This window comes from Dendronephthya gigantea, unplaced genomic scaffold (genome assembly GCF_004324835.1).
Source record: "Dendronephthya gigantea isolate DGI-Jeju-01 unplaced genomic scaffold, DenGig_1.0 000016F, whole genome shotgun sequence".
Classification (NCBI taxonomy): Eukaryota; Metazoa; Cnidaria; class Anthozoa; order Malacalcyonacea; family Nephtheidae; genus Dendronephthya; species Dendronephthya gigantea.
Window position 1 is genome coordinate 1,374,099 of NW_021163026.1, and position 19,408 is coordinate 1,393,506.

Genomic DNA, 19,408 nt, shown 5'->3' on the forward strand with positions numbered 1-19,408 from the left:
CACGTCCGTTCTCATTCGCTAGCCGTCCACGATTCACACGTATTATCTCAGGGTAAGCGCTTTTTCTTTTGCTAGCGGTAAAAATCTCTTCATTTGTGTATTTTATGCCGGAATTAGATTACCTATATACGAGATATTGTCGAATTGGGCAAATTGATGTGTATACAAACCTCCGTTACCTCTATGCACTTGAATTTCCATAGAAATATACGATTAAAAAATAGAGTTTTATGTGTACATCAAACTATGTACGATTCTGAAAGATCTTTGTTCCCCCATAAGGTCGCATGACTCGTATATATTTTTAGCCGTCAGCGAAAACCCCCAAGGAAGACCTTATTGGTCGGTGCTTGGCTCCGTTCATTGTCAATTCAACGCGCTCGCTAGCAAAACATCTGCGTTCTTCCGTCCGATTTCAAGGCTGTATTATGCTTGTGGCCATTCTATTTGAATTACAAATTTCTGCCAATTTTCTGTGCGCATGAAACGAACGGCTTATCGCTTGTTAGCGGAATATATTTTTTACGGTCAAGCGATTTTGTCGAAGTCGAACTCTCTCGATCGTATGAATGCAAAAATTGAAAACCTCAGATAACATCTTTTGATGGCTTTTCATATGGACCTTACGAGTAACTCACGAAGATGGCGTATTCTCGACTGTATATCACGTCAGCAACAGAGTTGCAATTTACAAATGTTTCGCGGCGGTCAGCATCAGAGCGAAAGCAAAATTCAGACGACGGTTTCAAATTTCGATTATCGCAAACCTCTCAAATCTTTCACTACACAACCGTAATACCATTTACCTCTTTGTTTACATAATCCGAAGTTGCCGTTGATCGCAATTTTAAATTAATTCAACAAAGGTTTACAAGGCCATATAAAGCCCGTAAAAAATATTGTGTCAAATTTCGGCGATTATATGGTAATTTTCAAGCCTGGCATACTACGCGATTTTTTAAATATTTTTTGGGGGCACATTTACAGTTTCTCTATTTTATACGAAATTTAAATTCCCACGATATTTGGTATAAAGCTTTGCTATTTCCTTGCGAGATTTTGATGAAAATATTTGCTTGAATCGAGATATTTTCTCAGTTGTTAATGAGACGCTGATGTTGGTCGATAAGAATTTACAAAGGAAATCACAATGGGGCAACCTGTAAAGTATATTGCACGCCCTAACAGCTTTATGCCACAAAGCCGTGGCTTAGTATATATTTACCTAAATATCAGCAAAGATAGCCAATTCTTATGAGAACGCGCCGTATATTTTTTTAGCCTAAAATAATGTGATCGGTCTTTCTTATTTCCTGAATTGAATCATCCGCTATAATAGTCAATAATCTTCAACAAGTAACCTGTGGAATAATGCATGCCTGCCAAGTCTGAACAATATTAAACGATTTTTCGCCCAGTGGCATATTATATAGTAATTGTACTTTCAAATTAAGCAGATTTTTTTATGTCTTTTACTGTATCGACTATCGTTCATACCTGAACCCTAATATAGACTATAGCTCAACGTTTGCGCGCGTGTTTTCAACTTTCAAGCAAAATCATTTATAGTTCTGCCATTGTATTGTTATTTTGAAACTGAAATTCAGGGCTCTTTCTAAACTTCAAACTAGTTGGAAACTTGTTTTTCAAAACCGCGTTTTTTATACATGCAATCACAAGAGCAAGTCATAAGCTAAATAATGTCTACTATAGTCTACAATGAATTTTTGGGGGGAATCGCCTTCCAATGAATTATTCGGGGTCTCCGCGCAGCTGTTCTTGTACATCGAAGAGAACAAATTGCTTGCGGAAACCAGTGATAAGGATAATTGATGCTGGCGTTTCCTGCCGTAGCGAAAAAGCTAAGAAAATGCAAGCGCCTTGACAAGTTGATGAAAACGAGGTCGAGTGCTGGTGCTTGACGTCGGGTCAAACAACCGGTCACGTGGATGGCGTCATGCCCGTTGTCTGGGTTCCCTAGCGTAGGCAGGACATACCATATTTAGCCACAAAGCGCTGTTATGTGTTTGGACAGACTACCTGAAAATATGAAAAAAACGTCCGTGTTTTAAGCGAATGCATGGCACTCGTCTTTTTACTGCCCTTGCTCCGAGCACAATCACTTGAACGCTCGAACTATACAAAATACAAGCTTTGTATGTTAAATTCAACGAGAGTTAGCATCAGTGAGAGTTTCAGAAAATGTGAATGTGAATATTCCTTTATTCTATATGCTTGCAATATCAGAACAGTTGCAACGAGACGCAAAAGTTATCTGCAAAATGTTTTACATTAGTGTGATCTGAAATTGTGTGCCAATTGTCACCGTCCAAACCAGGTTGGGTGGGGGAGATTCGTTTATGGAAAATTCTCGACTGCCTTGAACTTGAAGCAAATATCAGCGAATATTCGAGTTCGCCTCCTTAGCTTGATATTCCAGTTGAAAAACAAGTCTCGCACGAATATATTGCTGCAAAAACACTTGGCTTTTGAATAATAATGCGGAAAATATTGTTTATACCTGTTTTAAACGCTATTTTGACGCTAGGTTGAAGCACGAAAAGTAATTTTGGAGATCAGATGTAACAATATATATACATTTCAGATTCGTAACATGCAAATAGCCTGCATATGAAATAGGCATATACAATTTATTCCCTTCTAAGTAATTTAGACTGTTAAAGAATTAAAACATAGCTTTTATTTCACGAAAATGCAAACGGTAAATGCATGCCTTCAATGTTTCATCACCAAGTCTATTATTATCGCACTTGTGAAGTTGTGTTTTATGTCCCGCATGATATTACGAGCATTTGCGTCATGAATAACGCTAATCTTTACATCAACAGTCCCCAGATGACCTTCAACTTGAGAATTGAGTAGCTAGTATATTCCAATGAACTTGGCATTGTCGCGTCGTATTGAAGAGACTGGTGGAAACTCTGCCGTTGAAAGTGCAGACCTTTCGTCGAGTGGTATTAATGTGACGTTCGATAAATATAGCTATAGACATAGCGAGATTATAGAATTTTGCGAACGACTGCGCTTTCTTCTAGTTGCTTGGCTTGATCTGATTCACAGCAGGTTTCTGCCCATGCCACGGAAGTTGCTTAAGGATGTGCCATAAAATTTAGGCGAATTATAGGCAGGCAAGAACCAATTTTGTTATCGGTCAAGTTTGTGCATTTTCGGTCCAACGAAATCCCGAATTTATCTACTTGAGTATTGACGTAAAACATGAACACCTGATTAGCCGTCTTTGAATATTTGCCTAGAAAATATTTGAGTTGAACAATGCATGAGGAAATTCATAATATGTGTCCGGTGAGGTTTGGTTTTTGCCAAAAAAAACCCCTAAAGATAGTAGAAATCTCACTGGAGGTCGAAAGGCCAGTATCCTTGAAGCTCTCAAAACGGTTCAAAACAACGTTCGTTTGACAGCTATCATCAGTCGCGTCCTAAGTAGAAAATGACGGTTCAACCTGTTTTGCATAAATGGCTGAAGTGTCGATGCTCATGATCACAATGGGAGCGGTTACAATATTATAGATACTTGGGTTAAATACATTTATGGTAGTCTTTACTGCTCAGTTCGTGAGGTTGGTTTGCGCAGTAAATACCAGACTGACATGCTCCCCGAATGCGCAGGTGGCCCGAATCAAACTTAGTCTATTAGATTGTGTAAATAGAAATGGGTTTGAGTTTTGACATCATATGACGAACACTTGCTTTAACGCTGAAACCCCAGCCTCGTTCCCAGGCTCTTTAAAGTACTTCGCGGAGAAAGTAAACGCTGAAACTCTCAAACAGCGACTCGCGCAAACGTAAAATTCAACAATTGCTCTAAAGCCCCGTTTACACTTGCAATATTTTCTCCGATTTTATTTGCGATTTTCTTCTTTTGAAAGATGCGAACGAGTTATAAGTTACGAATGCTCTGATATGTGCGAACTCCTATTTGAACATCCGCAACTAGTTCACTCCAATCACTCGTTCACATTTGCCAAAAGAAGGAAATCGCGGCAAAAATCGCAAGTTTAATCGGGCCTTTACAGATAATTCTACCGTGTGTCATATTGATATTGCAGCAGGCTAACCGTGAAACAAAATAGAGGTTCATTCATTAAACCGCAAATCATCTCCTACTGATAGCTCAGAAGAAACCCTTGAAATGCAGGAAATTCGGCTCCAGTGGGTTGATTATCTTCAGGAACAGCACTCCAGGTCTTTTGAGGTCAGCGACGCCGCAGATGTTAGCGCGCGCAATTAATGCAAAATGATGTCATTGTTTTAAACGAGGTTCTGAACGGTTTACAAGTTGAAAATGTGCTCGTAATGCAATTTAAATCTAGAAATCTTTCTGGGTATTCCCCTTTTGATTGAGTTAAGGCTTCGTTCTGATCATGTTTGACTGGTTTTTCCTGATTTCCAGACTTGCCTATGTTGGCCACGGTAATCGACGCTTCCCATGCAATTTAAAAACAACAAAACGCATAACTTCGGCCACCTGCAAACTTTGCCGTATCTAATTTTTTCCCTGTTGACAGATAAATATAGATAAAGTATGTTTTAGTTCTCTGAAATGGCTAAATTTTTCCGATGTGTTGTAGCTACAACAGCATCGATCTTTACGAGGGATGATCACAAGATACATGATCTCTGCTCTGTAGTACCCGTTTATTAACCGGTGGTATTGCGTATTGCTGAATTGTTGGTTCGAGCGCACAAACAAGCCAGAGTTTAATAGTCGAAAACGATTACTGTTTGTACCTCGGTGTTCTTTTCACGAGCGCACGAATTGAATCGCAAGCAATACTCCGGCATTCAATATTATATAACCGCACAAAACGCTTTGACACTTTGACATTCCGATTCTCAATACTTCGACATTTTTTTCCCAGTCACAAGACTTTGATATTTGTTCTGAAGATATTTGTAAAACACACTTGAAAATGATGTGAATGACATATGCTTGTGCGGTTTACGGAGTGTCTACTCTTTGTGGCTAGGGAGTTACCATTGTTAATGATGTAGAAATGTTGGCCAGCCTTAACAATTTTTAGTCGTCTTGTCCCAAACTGAGTAAATTTTACCCCGTTTCTTGAATGTTTATTGTCCCCTATCAGGAAATACCGAATACGAAATAAGAATGTCAATCGGTTTTCTTTCAATGGTAACTCAATGATGTCAATTTTACAGGTTTTTGCTCGGTGGGTCAAGCTTTTTACTTTCATATCTTGACAAAGGTAAGTGTTTGCGTAAAGAATCGTTTTCTTAGGAAAATAAACCCTGCAACGGAAAGTGGAAACTCATTTTCCTGATGCTTAAGATCGGCCAGATGAAATCCCACAATCGTGGCCACAAAAAGGCCAACTGATTTCATTGTTTTCGTGTCGGGAATTATCCCACGAAACGCTTTGAATTTCTCAGTTTCTAAGTTCCAAAATAAAGGCAATTTCAGTCATTCAGTGAGCGTATTTGCTGTAGGAAAAGATTTCAAAGAGTTGTTGAATTGAGTCGTAATAATTGTAGTTTTGCCTTGTTCCTTTTCGGGAAGATTTTTTAACGTATATACAATTCAAACTCATGCATGCATGTATAAAATTTTACTGAGTTCGGTCCAGAAATCCCTTTGCAAAGAACCTTCCGTTTACAACATCTCTTTCGATCTTTATTTCAGAAAACCCTGGTATTCTGTTCGTCGGTCTTATTGTCGCATGCATTGCAAACCTTATGATGTTCATGACACCACAAGCGGTAAGATTTGTCAGTTTTTTGTCAGTACTATTTCAATGTCATGCCGTCATTTTTATTTCGCGTTTCTTCCACAAAGCATTAGCGATTCGTAGTGAAACTATAATAGAATCAACCTAAATAGACTAGCGTACATAAGCATTGCTTTTTCAAAGGAATATTGCATTATTTGGGGACAAATGAATTTCCAAAATGACTTGTATGCCAGAAATGTCATTTAATTGCTATACACCCCCCTGAATTGCTGTACATCCCCCCCTGGAAGACGTGAAGATGACACGCATGACGCATCGAATGCTAATAAACAATAAAACTCTTTTCCCTCACACTCGTGACATAATCTGGCTAAAGAGGGAACTTCTTCGTATGATCGCATCTGTTAAAACGTGCGAGTTAATAGCGCAAAATATGCCGATGATTTATGCGCATAGAAATGCGGTGACCTTGACAGGTGCGCAAGGGCAATGTTTGCGCAATATCGAATTGTATTATTGTAAACTATCGGCGAACGGAAACAGCATTTTATAACCCAAGGGGATTAACGAAATTCCTTGTCTGGGCACGAAATCAGCGAGATTTGTGAGAATAGATATTTTGCGGTGACGTTGGTAGCAGAATTTTGCTGAAGAATGCTTTTTCATCTTCTTTCAATGATAGTCATACCATAACTGTGTGTTCAGGACAGTCTAATGCATGCTTGGTACCATGGTGATCTGGACTTTGTAATTACAGAAATATGCTGTTGAAGTTTTCGCCCGTAATTTCATTAGTGTTGGTTAAACCAAAAATGCTGGAGCTCTTAATTAGAAATGAGATAGGTCGGGAAAAAGACGTTGTTTTGGCATATCTTAGGTGAGAATCGGTACTTTTAACAGTTTTAACAATCGTAATGGTGCAGCGCTATCCAGCTGAGATGTTTCCAACAACAACAGAAAGATAAACACAACTTTTCACTTTCAAAGCGGCGTTAATCCCCTTCAAGCAAAGCTGATTTTTATACGAGGGCGTGCAAAAATTCATGAACGAAGCTTTGTGAAATAACTTTATTCCCTATAAACGTTTGTTGTTGACACGAAAACAACTTTTGGTATCTGTCATTACAATTGCTATTCACAGTATTCACTGCCTAGAATTACTGTACGATATATCAGGTACTCGTGGTGTTGTATAAACCAATTTAGAACCGATAGAACTACCATTGACTAGCAGTGGTATAAGTTCAACCAAATCTCTACCACTTCACATGATAATTTTAGTCACTTGGTCAGACACCAGATGTTGACATAATGTTGTTCACCTGCCCAACTTTCAACACCTGTATTTATTCCCGCGGGAGTCCAGCTCTGCCCAACTATTCACCTGTTTACGCCCGTTGAAGCGAACTTGACCTTGAGTTGGCAGCTTCGTCCGGTTACAAACTTACATGGCATTCAAAGAATTATAGTAAAACAGGTTTTCCAATATAATTATCGGACTTTGACCGTCGTTAGTGTCTAATGAACTTTTTTATGAGAAATGGACGTGATTTTATGAAGATTGTTTATTTTTTCTTGCAATTTTCAGCATGGTTTTAATGTGTTTTGTGAGGTGGAATTTTATAATCTTCCCGACTTAATGGCACCCTAAATTATCAATAAGTTCACTTCTCAAATTTAAGAGCAAAATAAAACAATAAGCTTGTTGTTGCTCGGGTTCAGATCAACGCTAAATATATTCGTGCAGAAAGCCTGAAAATCAACTTCTGAACCACAAAACTTTGAGTCGTAAATTAGCTGTTAACATTTTTATGGTATTTCGAAAAATATTGTATAAAAAGTGACATGTAATGTAATACGCAGCACTTGTCTGAAAGATTAAGTAGAAATGTTTTACGATTTATAGAGTATCAATGGTTTTGTAAGTTTTTTGCCCCATGAAAACACCCAGTAGGACAGACGTAATTACTACTTACAAAACTGACTCAGAGAAGATGCGTTTGGGCTGAACTAGAATGAACAATGGCGACCATTGGCGCTTTTATTGATGACAGATGATTGTGAATACCCCATGTTCCCATAAGGAATGCATTGAGAGCCTATATTGCAAATTTAATTATTCTTTAATCTCAAAATTCAGACGGAAAAAAAGAAGAGAAATTATTTACATATGAAATTCATACACGATGAATAATGACTATTGTTCCACAGCCATGGTGCCTGATCGCCTTGCGAAAGATTCTATTCAACCCCTGGTAGAGCTAATTATCGTATCTGTGTAATTTTAGTGCATGGAGAGATTCAAGAAAGGTCGCTCGATGCTCATTGGTTCCTACTGTGGCGCTTGGGTTGCCTCTTCACTTGCTTTTCTTGGATTTAAGGTAAATCAGTGACACGTGAACGCTTTTTTCGAATTCTACATCATGGCACCATTGCATAGCATAGCATACCATACCATCCCATTCCACATCATGGTAGCATAGCATAGCTTACCGTACCATACCATACCATACCATACCATACCATACCATACCATACCATACCATACCATACCATACCATACCATACCATACCATACCATACCATACCATACCATACCATACCATACCTTACCATATTTTATTGTATCATATATCAACCATACCATATCACGATGCATTTCCCTCTCTTCCCAGGTGCTGTACGAAAGTGGTGCCGTGAGTGTGGCACACTTTTTCCGATTCCTCGCCGTCGGGTGCGTATTTCTGTGTGTAAACGCCGCTCTTCTTTATCCGGACTCCGCCATTCCGTCACCTGACGAAAAGTTAGAAGTCAAACAACCCTCGAAACACGATCCGTTCAAAAAGGCCAAAAAACACACGTGTTTCCGAGAGGAACTTCAAAAATATAAACTTTGCCTTGGACACATGATTAACCGAAGAAAGGATACTCCTTGTCATTTGGTCAAGACTGATGAAAAAAACCAGTTAATACCCAATATTTCGAAGGCTGAAAATAAATCTCAGAAGGAAAAAGACTTGAAACGTGAAGGACAAGCAGGAAACAGCCTTCATGAGAAACCCATCAGATATTCAGACCAAGAGCTGCTGACGGCAATTAAATCGGGAGATACAATGCAATTGACAAGGACAAAGACGGTGTTAGATTTGTCGCAACAACAGAATCGTGCATCAAAGATTGCTGGACTTATGTGCGATATCAATGGTGTGACGTATGCAGAATGTCCCACGTTTGGCTCATGTGACAGCCCCAGACACGACCAACAAGATTTGAGGCCCAATAGAACTGTAAAAATTGACGTAGATGATCGGAATCTAAACCCAAACGAAGAACAGAAGTCAGAAGAAATCAATCAGAATCCTTGCGAGATGAAAGAGCTCCTGGAAAGCAGGTAGGCTATAATTTCTTCACTAGCACCATCTCACAGTCTGATCGGGTTTACCTACTTTCATGACGTGCCATAAAATTACATCGTTTGGTTATACAAACCGCTCGAGGAAGAAATTAAAACTGAAGTTTATGTCTACATCTATTAAGTGTACCTATAGCTTTAAACGAACGGAAGAACTGCAGTGGATATCTGGAATCCGTCTTGTCTAAATTCGTCGAGTTCATTCAGTTTCATCGACTAGTATATTTGCTACAACGAGTGTTGCAAACTGCAGGGGTGTTTACATGAGTTTAGTATATGCGGAGACTGTTCTTTTAGGCGTGTAGAAATTTTAGGTGACGCGCTCAATCGTGGATGGGTACTTGGGAAAACAGCGGTTAGAAGATTACGATTATTTCAAGATCAAACCGGGAAAGTAATTTTTAAAAAAAACGAACGTATATGCGCGGGGTTTTTTCCATAAAAGAAAAACTGAGATTCATTGTGCCTTCTCGGTGTGATCTTAAAATCATCGTACGACCTTCAATCACAAACAGTGAACTCATCCGAACCAGTATTGCCTATTGATTTTTCTAGTTACCTTCAATGATCTGCTCAGATTTCTAACTATGCTTATACGGGATAGTTCATCTATGCCACCTTCCCCCCATGAGGTCAATTTTGACCACACCCTGCGCCATTTTGACGCATGGAATCTTTGCTTGCATGCGAGTTCATTCATGCTAATCTGACAACGTCATGTTGAACGGATTTTCGAACGGATTCTGCTACACGGCTCATGTAAATTAACCCTTGTAACTATGTGGCTGTCCTTCCAACGTTGGCATGTGCGACTGAGGTAAACACTGATCTCATAATACACTGAATATTGTCATTATTGATGTCGAGAATCGATGAACTTACGGAGATTTGGACTTACGGACGTTAAGAATGACTTCGATATTGACTTAGGCGCTGATATAAACTGAAGCTCTAGCTAACCAATGCACGGTTATTCAAAAAAGCTCATTCTGTATGGATCACGTGATGTAGTAATTCCCGTCATGCAAGTGGTTCCGGAATTGAATTAATTCTCGATTCGTTTTCGATAAGTATAGTTGCTTCACCCAGTGAAATACCGATTCAGTGATAGAAAGACGTGATTCAACCCGCATGCCCGCCAGTGAAGGACAGCCCGCATATGATGTAACACTGTGATGAAATTGTAGTGTAACAACATTTCTTATGCAGTACTTTCTTTCGACAGAACCACAGATCTTCAAGTGTGGACTGCAATTTCCGCGGGTTGGTTTTGACTATTGTTGTAACCTTAACTTCAGTAATATCAATCAGTCAAAACCTAGCTTACTCAATTCATAATTCTCTAGGCTTTCCTGCTTCTAAAATAGGAGTCTTTGATCAGCCAACATATTCTGATTTCAGACTTTGAGGATGAAAGGGTGTCGCCTCCATCTATACCCTACCCCACCCCTGTCCCCTCCCAAAATAAATTTATTTCGCATAAATAATTTTCTTCAAAATCATTGCAAAATTTGGGGAGGGGGAGGCTTGTTGGGCTGCCTGCGCATGCTTGCTAGATTTCAAAACCGACGTGAAATTCTCAGTCTCAGTCCAGGGGAAATCGACCACATCCCGTCCACGTGGTTCTGTATGGAGAGACGGGGGACGCTATATGTTTTAACCCCGCCTGGAGTGTGTTTTTTAACCTAACAAAGATGTGAGGTTTCAAATAAACGGAATTTATCGAAATCATGGGATCATAATGGATCGCTGAATTAGAGCGAATGACACAATAGTATTCTGTCATTACGTTATGAAATCTATCATGACTTACCAAGCATTTTTCTTCATTCCAGTTTCCTATCTAAAGTCAGGCATATCTTTCAAGAATTGCGTCCTATCCACTCCCCATGTTTTGGCGCAAGTATTCTTAACTGTTTGTAAGATCCGTACGTGGTTCTTCGTCGGCACTTTCTCCAATTTCATATCCGTTCTCTGTGATGGTGATCGCTCAACAGGTAAGCAGCTTTACAGGGAAATTGCGGTGGAAACATATCTACCTAGAAACACAAGGAATCACGTACGTTCAGTGAAATGGCATTGAATTAAGCATGAATTAACTCATTGTCGAACCAACAAACATTTTCATGATTTCATCTTGACAATAACCCAATCTTTGGCTCTTTGCTGGAATGAGAATCTCAAGATTAGATTAGAAGATTAGAATTCTGGGGCCAGTTGTTCGAAAGACGTTTAGATTTTAAACCAAATAAGCCAAAGTGAATCTTGCGAATGACTGAACCTTTATCTTATGCATTAAATATGCACTTCCATTGAAAATTTAACTATTTACATCAAAATATTTCAGCTCAGTTGTTCAATAAATAGATAATTTTGTTTTCCATTTTGAACTTATCCACCGTTTAAGCTAAACGCCTTTCGATAACTACGGATTTAAAGTTAGTGAACCCTGAACAACTGCCATGACAGTCCAAAATCATCCCCAAAAAGGTGTATGCTAAAGAAATTCCTTTTTTCGATTTTCAGTTGCTCGCTACGTCAACATATTTGGGATCAGTCACGTCGGAGCCTTGTTAATGGCTCCCCTATTCGGCTACATCATTGACCGCCAATGTTTCTACAACGATTACGTTAAACCTTCCAAAGACACCGAGAAACAACATCAGAAGTTTATGATGGACATTGAGGATACCCCAAAAGCGATGGATTTCATTGTGAAGTGTATGAGAAAGAGAGTTTTTAAATTGAACGATGCAGTGCTGGTCACTGCTGTAGCCACCGTAGTATTCTGTCTTCTGTCGTTGATACCGAGTCTCACCGTTCAGGTAAACGTGATTCACTTACGATTCCCCTAAATCAGTCGTTTTGTCTCTTTTTTCATAATATCCGTGACATAGTTTCCTTTATCTCTGGTCAATGATTACGCGGCCATTCATCTCACCTTTAAAATCTTTTCTTTTCTGCAATTTCAACCACCTCGCATCTTCCTCTTTCCACCACTCTCTTACATCTCTCCTAGTGCTGGTACTACTTACCATACCATTGCAACCCAGCTTCTCTTCTCGGCAAAGGATACCATCTCACATCTTCCCCTGATCTTTTTATTCTCTGACCAGTTCTCCATCATCTCTCATTATAGGGGCCGTTATCCTCCCCACCATGTTTACCACCCCCCAAGGCCCCCATCCACGCCATCTTTAACCTCTATCTCTTTGCATTACATATCCACTTCCTATCCCCCCCCTCCCCCCTATGTCCTATATATCACTGCTCCCTCCCCTCTCCACTATACATACCATCTCACGTCTTCCGTGACCTAAACTTCGCGAAGAAGCCCATTTCGTCTTCAACTCTACCTCGCTTCCCTCATCTTCTCCACAGGGTCTACAACCTGATCTCTTCATTCCGAAGTATTTTTGTCTGACTCTTTTCCATCTGTTCTTATCACACGTAAACATATGCTGATGATTTGTTTGCATCTTTCTTGTAGATCGCTACGTTTCAGTTATATGTATTTGTTAAAGTTGCTTATGACACAGTCTTCACTAGCATACTAATAATCCTGTAAGTACAAACTTGCCATCAGTCATACCTGAAAAACAGTCATTTATAAACAGTCTCAGCGAAAAAAGATGTGTCTGTTTGTGTTTGCATCACCTATGAGTACGTACGGCAGCAGAAATCTCTTGGAACTAATGTCCATATCAATTGCATTTCGGCAGCCAGTTTTAGCTTAAGAAATGAATTAAAACTTCACTGAGATATGTCAATAAATGTCGCGTTTAACAAATTGTCTTTTCGCTAGATTTCCACAGCAACACTTGGGAAAATTGATGGGTTTAGCGGCTGCTATTGGAGCCATCTTTTCTTTAATTCAATATCCTTTGTTTATAATTATGGAAGTTTGGTTTGGGGGAAGAACACTAGAGGTTCGTATATTGAACTGAGTGTCTGTGTATTTTTTGTCATGAATTTACGATCTAAAGCTCATGTCCAATCTCCTCTTCATTTAGGTCCATATATTTCTTTGGCTGCTTTGTTTGTTTTCATTTGGTTTTCCAGTTTATCTCTGGCGTAAAGCTTCCAAACATAAACCACACAGCCTTGCTCTGGTTGCGGTGTAATACACGTACATGCGCATGCGCATGATATTGGCGAGAAGAGAGTTCATTTGGGCTGCTGTTCGTTGATTCATACCGGTTCCAACACTAGCCACACGCATGACGCATCTTATTCAAACACACAAAGACATACGAAATTAACAAGAGCGTTGTTGCTAGCTTGATATATCCATCATAGCAGCCTTAAATTTCACAAGAACTTGGTGTTTGTGTAAGCTCATCAGTCCTTTCTACGGGATGATTTAGAAGTTAGAACTTAAATATTCAAGAACACATCGCGGATTATCGCAATGAGAGCCGAATAGAAGATTTACGATTGCTGCTGGGGTATTCAATGTTAGGAACCAAGACTAACCTACCTTATTCTATCCACGGTGAAAAACCAACGGTCTCACCCAATGAAAGGCTCAGAGTAGGGCCTGTTTCAAACATTGCCCATCTCATGTGCCGAACGCATTAAAAACAATAGTTAATAATTTATGTTCGCGCAGCCATTATGTGGTTATAATGCGTTCGGCTCACGAGGTTTCAAATAGACTGAACAACTGCTTAAAATCTACCAAAAAGTTCCAAGAGAAAAAAATACTCGTATTTTTCAAGCAATTGTTTACCTACACGGCGATTATGGACAGACTAATAATAGTAATATGGTTACAGTAATTTAGTAGGGTGATTTATGTTTTCAAAAATCGTTGACATTCGTTTATCTATGCCTAAAACGTCAATATAAAGGCATGGTATAGCTTTGTATAGCACGTTGCACATTTTGACATTGATGTTGCTAACGAGAGACACACGGGGTTGCTTCGTGTTATCTATTGACATTATTTATTCAATCAATATAATATAATAAAGAAGCTTTATTAAACAATGGTTGCATTTATGTGTGAAAAAAACCCAGACTTGCCAAAGATTTAGTAAACTTTATATGCAATGCAAGCCACGTTTGATGACCAATTTAGTATTTATACACTGACACACAACTCAAGAATGTTCAGTTTCACGGCTAGTTCAGCAATGGTTTGTTGGCAGGAAGTTCAATATTGCAACGTAAGATTGAAACTCGATGACCAGTCCGCTAGGATGATGAAGTCAATCTTGGCTACAGCATGACCATGGTCGTATTTGCCATTTTCCGGCGAATATGACCATGGTCGTATTTGCCATTTTCCGGCGAATATGACCATGGTCGTATTTGCCATTTTCCGGCGAATATGACCATGGTCGTATTTGCCATTTTCCGGCGAATATGACCATGGTCGTATTTACCATTTTCCGGCGAATATGACCATGGTCGTATTTGCCATTTTCCGGCGAATATGACCATGGTCGTATTTGCCATTTTCCGGCGAATATGACCATGGTCGTATTTGCTATTTTCCGGCGAATATGACCATGGTCGTATATTTGCCATTTTTCGGCGAATATGACCTTAGTCGAATTGGCCGAATAATGACGAATACGACCATGGTCGAGAGTGCCGGAAAATGGCGAATACGAGCATGGTCGAGAGTGCCGGAAAATGGCGAATTCGAGGCAGACTTCTGATAGAAAAAAAACTTATTGTGAATTTATGTTAATGTCAATATATTGTTAAAAGAATTTTATAAAGTAAGAATTTTTCTTGAATATTAAAATAACGTGTATTGTGTTATATAGATCACACAGCTAAATAGACATAGGCTGATGTCATGACGGTACTCATGAAAATTTTTTATATCTAACTAATCTCTTAGATATCTAATATCCTTTGATGTTGCTGTACGTCACTAATTCTAGCAATGACAACACCATACAATGACAGTCATGTCCCCAACGTACTAACTTTTGAGAATCAAATTAGCTTCCAACGGCAGCACTTTCCTTGCGGTAGTAACTTCTAGTACCAAGTATGTTTTTTGCGGAATGACTCAAGGTTTATACAAGCTATGCATGCGAGTGATAGCGAGCCAAAATTACATTCGCAAACAATTTTGAATTCAATAACCGCAGGCTAGCGCAGTCCTCGTTACTTTGTAAGCACTTGTAAGTCAGTAAGTGCCCAGGCTGACAAAATTACCACGCAGATCATGCTAATCACAAAGATTTTGCAAATGTCATCGAACACTGACCTATATAGTGTCTATATGTAGATCAGTGGCAACATGCTATATCGAATTTCCTCAATCCTCATGTGACTTTCTTCTTGAGTAAACTTTCAATTTTCAAAACAATGGAATGGTGTCGTGAAGGACATGATTTAGCAAAACAATTTATATTTTTCACTATTTAAAGTGTCGATTTGAAATCCGGAGCAACAAATTTGAATACTCCATCATCTGGCCGAAGCAGTGAATGCAGTTTAATCATGAAAGGTGGCGAGGAAGCAAATGACAGAACTCCTCTCATTTTACCACGACTTGTGAGCAGACACATCTCGGAAGAAAATTATGGACAAAGGACTAATCAAATTAGGGGGTTAAATAGGAGATTTATGGCACCTTTTCTAGTTGTCGTTGCACTGGAACGATTTACCTACTACAGCATTATTGTTAATTTGTTTTTGTTTTTCTCCGACGACGTTTATCAAAACTCTCAACAAAAAGAAATAGTTAAAGCTGGTCAGGATGGCGATCGACCTACGAATGCTATCATCAGTGTGATGATACTAATTGGTCTGTCCTGGTTTTTTTGTATGCTTGGTGGTTGGATCAGTGATGGCAAACTTGGCAAACTTAAAACCATTATTTGGGGCCTGGTCATATATACTCTTGGAACTGGGATGCTGCTAATGTCGGCATACTTTTGTATTAATAAAAATTTTTTATATCGCCAAAAGTCTCTGTATCGAGCACTTGTTGTGTTTGCATCGATTCTTATTGCCATAATTGGCGAAGGCGCTCACAAGGCCAACATCGCTGCATTTGGTGCGGAACAGTTGGATCGCAAGAATCCAGATAGCACAAGGCGTTATTTCAATTTTTACTACCTTAGTGTCAATCTTGGTTCAATGCTTGCATTTAGTGTAAGCGCTTATGTACAGCAGGCACATGGCTTTGTGACAGGATTTGCAATTCCATTTTCCACCATTACATTGGCTTTAATCATATTTGTGCTGTCGAAAGATCGATATAAAACACTTCCATGTCAACGCACTGTTGGAAAGGTCTATCAGATCATTAGGGAGGCTCGAAGAAACTATAAAAGATCAAAAAAAAGGTATTACGTAGTGTTTACACGAGTGGCCGTGTTGTATTGAATATTATTGAATTTTAAAATTTTTTAATGTGAAATGAGTTTGTAACAAATAAAATTTTAATAAATATGCAAACCTTGCATAGACAAGATATGTTTGCATAAATTTTGTCCACAGCCATAAATACTGACCTCTAATAAATATCTTTGTTTGCTCAATAATTGACAAAGTACAAAAGCTAAATCTGGACTGCTGTTTTCATTATATTCTTAGTGATTCACCCATCTCAATACAGCAGAAAATACCATGGTTGGAATATGCAAAAATAAAATTCGGTGGAAGTTTTCTTGACTGGGAAGTTGATCAAGTGAAATTTTTGTTTGCCATTATTCCTGTCTTCATTGTGTTGTTACCGTATCAAACTATCGACAATCAGGCGAGTCACTGAGTTTTACATCCTCTTTCATTAAATACAGGTGATAGTTATGTTACTTTTATAACTTATGATGGTTTGATATCTTTTTTACCAGACAAATGCTACCTTTCTTCAACAAGGTGTGCGCATGAAGATAACTATAGATAATTTCAAGCATTTTCCAGTAGCATGGTTGACTTTCTTCAATTCCGTAATTATCGTCATTCTCTTGCCTTTTATGGAAAAGGTTGTTTATCCATGGCTGACTAAGCGAGGCTATAAAATGATCCCGCTCACAAGGATTAGCATTGGTAGGTAAAACCTTGCTTTTGTGGGGTGAGGCTACCTTTTAATACATTTTATATGAAATTAATGATGATAATGGTCAGGATGGTGGTGATGATGATAAGAGTGATGACATCTGGTAAGAGTGATAATGGTAATGTAAGATTGATGATGTTAAGGGTGATGAAGGTGATGATGATGATGATGACGAGGATGATGGTGATTATGGTAAGGATGATGATGGCAAGATTGATGATGGTGATGATAATGATGAGGATGATGATGATAATGATAATGATGGTGATAATTATGATGGTGAAGATGATGATGATAATGATAATGATGATGATGATGATAATGATAATGATGGTGATAATTATGATGGTGAAGATGATGATGATGATGATGATGATAATGATGAGGATGATGATGATAATGATAATGATGGTGATAATTATGAAAGTGAAGATGATAATGATGATGATAATGATGGTGATAGTTATGATGGTGAAGATGATAATGATGATGATAATGATAATGATAGTGAGGATGGTGAGATTATATGGTAATGGAAAAGGCAATAATGGTGATGATCATGATAATAGATGCATTGTGGTGATAATTATGTATCACTGAATAAACTTTTCCTTTCTAATTAAGGTATTTTGGTGTCTTGTTTTGCGGTAATTGCCGCTGGTTTTGTTGAGATCTCTGTGATGGACCGATTCGCTCACAATGATACAGTTGAAAACCCCAACATTAACAGTCGCACTTTCGTAGCGGCAAACCTCTCCGTTTTTTACCAACTTCCTCAGTATGTACTGATTGGCGTGAGCGAAATATTTGCTACAGTTGGCGGTAAGTGTCTCGGTAATGTCGCTTTTTTGCACGCACGTAAAAGTTTAAAATCATTCAAATGACACTTATAAGATTCTGTTTCTGATTTGCTGCGTTTTACTGGCATAAAGTTAACTATACAACAACTTAGAAGGGTTTAAATTTTTACGTGCGTGCAAAAAACACGGCAGTGGAAAGGAGCCCTAAGCGAGGCTTTCGTGTGTGTTGTGCAATTCGTTTTAAGATGCACTTTATAGCTATGTTGTTAAATTTCCATCAGTAATTTTGAGCTGGAAAGAGTGGAGGCCCTTAATCTATAGTTAAAAATTTGAATGATTCATCGCCCGTTTAAACATCATTGATTTTTCCCCTAGGTTTGGAATTTGCTTACAGCAATGCTCCGCAGTCCATGCAAGCGGTCGTAATGGCGTTGTTTTTTGTCACCATTTCGTTTGGCTCTTTGCTGGGGTCTGGCCTGTTGGAAATCTTTGAGGCGAGTGGTCTTCTCAAGCGCAAAACGAAAGGAGGGATCTATTACGACTTAACGTATTATTTTTTTCTTCTTGGCGGTCTAACGCTTCTATCCTGGATTGTGTTCATCTCATACATCGATCACAGGCGACGGAAGAGGGCCAGGCAGCCAAAAATTCGATCATTCGGAAGGATGCGTAATGCTGACTCACCCGATATCAGTAGTGTTACTGGATGAACCTACCTCTTCTTAGTAGATGATATCAAAATAGTTGTCGTAACAATTCCGCGAATTATACTGGGCGACAGGGCTGGATTGCCGCTGTGGTTAACTTAAAACTGATTTAGACGAAAATAAGTGAAATAAACAAAGTTGGCCATATGCCCATATTCATTATATTGGCAAGGAAGTTGGCGCAGAAATTGTTCCGTGGGGTGCTGAAATTGCCCTCGATTTGACGGGTTATTTATTTTTCAAATTTGTTTTAATAAACAATCGTGAAGGTAATTAAGAATTTTCATAATATCATTGATTAGATTCCGATGTAGAAATGTGAAATTTAACATTGCCAATTCTCATTATGATATGTCTTCAAATTGAAATGAACTAGATGATGTAAATAGTTTTTTTTTTAAATTGCAATGACAAATGCAACCTGGCACCCCAGCATTTTTCCTCGGGGAGACAAATGTTGCATCAATCTATCATGGTTTTTGTCACATGAAGTGTTGACCTGTATCGTTACGGAACGCTGTCTATGAGCAAGGGCGGGCTCGTAAAAACTTGTAATATAGTAAAATAAAAAAAATATTTGTGTTATTTCATTTTTGACGACTTCAAACTTTACATTTAGCGTCGAGAACGATAGCTTTATTCAATACAGTTCCTTTTGCATTTCAAATTGGGATTATAAATCAAAAGATCCAAAAAAACAACCATTTTATTGACAACTCTAGTAACCA

General features: G+C 38.7%; 2 protein-coding genes across 2 annotated transcripts; both read left to right on the top strand.

Moving 5' to 3' along the window:
* The first annotated feature begins 28 nt into the window (after positions 1–28).
* Positions 29–14,126, top strand: LOC114520454 (solute carrier family 43 member 3-like). The gene is made up of 11 exons (XM_028540718.1): positions 29–52; positions 5,200–5,246; positions 5,681–5,757; positions 8,018–8,110; positions 8,405–9,120; positions 10,367–10,404; positions 10,977–11,138; positions 11,668–11,966; positions 12,632–12,705; positions 12,947–13,070; positions 13,155–14,126. Exons 3-11 carry the CDS (start codon positions 5,734–5,736, stop codon positions 13,263–13,265), a joined length of 1,641 nt encoding a protein of 546 aa, XP_028396519.1. The 5' UTR covers positions 29–52; positions 5,200–5,246; positions 5,681–5,733; the 3' UTR covers positions 13,266–14,126.
* A 1,315-nt stretch (positions 14,127–15,441) lies between these two features.
* LOC114520707 (solute carrier family 15 member 4-like) lies at positions 15,442–19,234 on the top strand. Its single transcript, XM_028541027.1, has 5 exons — positions 15,442–16,460; positions 16,711–16,873; positions 16,968–17,163; positions 17,798–17,995; positions 18,349–19,234. The coding sequence occupies exons 1-5, from the start codon at positions 15,610–15,612 to the stop codon at positions 18,681–18,683; spliced, it is 1,743 nt and encodes a 580-aa protein (XP_028396828.1). The 5' UTR covers positions 15,442–15,609; the 3' UTR covers positions 18,684–19,234.
* The last annotated feature ends 174 nt before the right edge of the window (positions 19,235–19,408 follow it).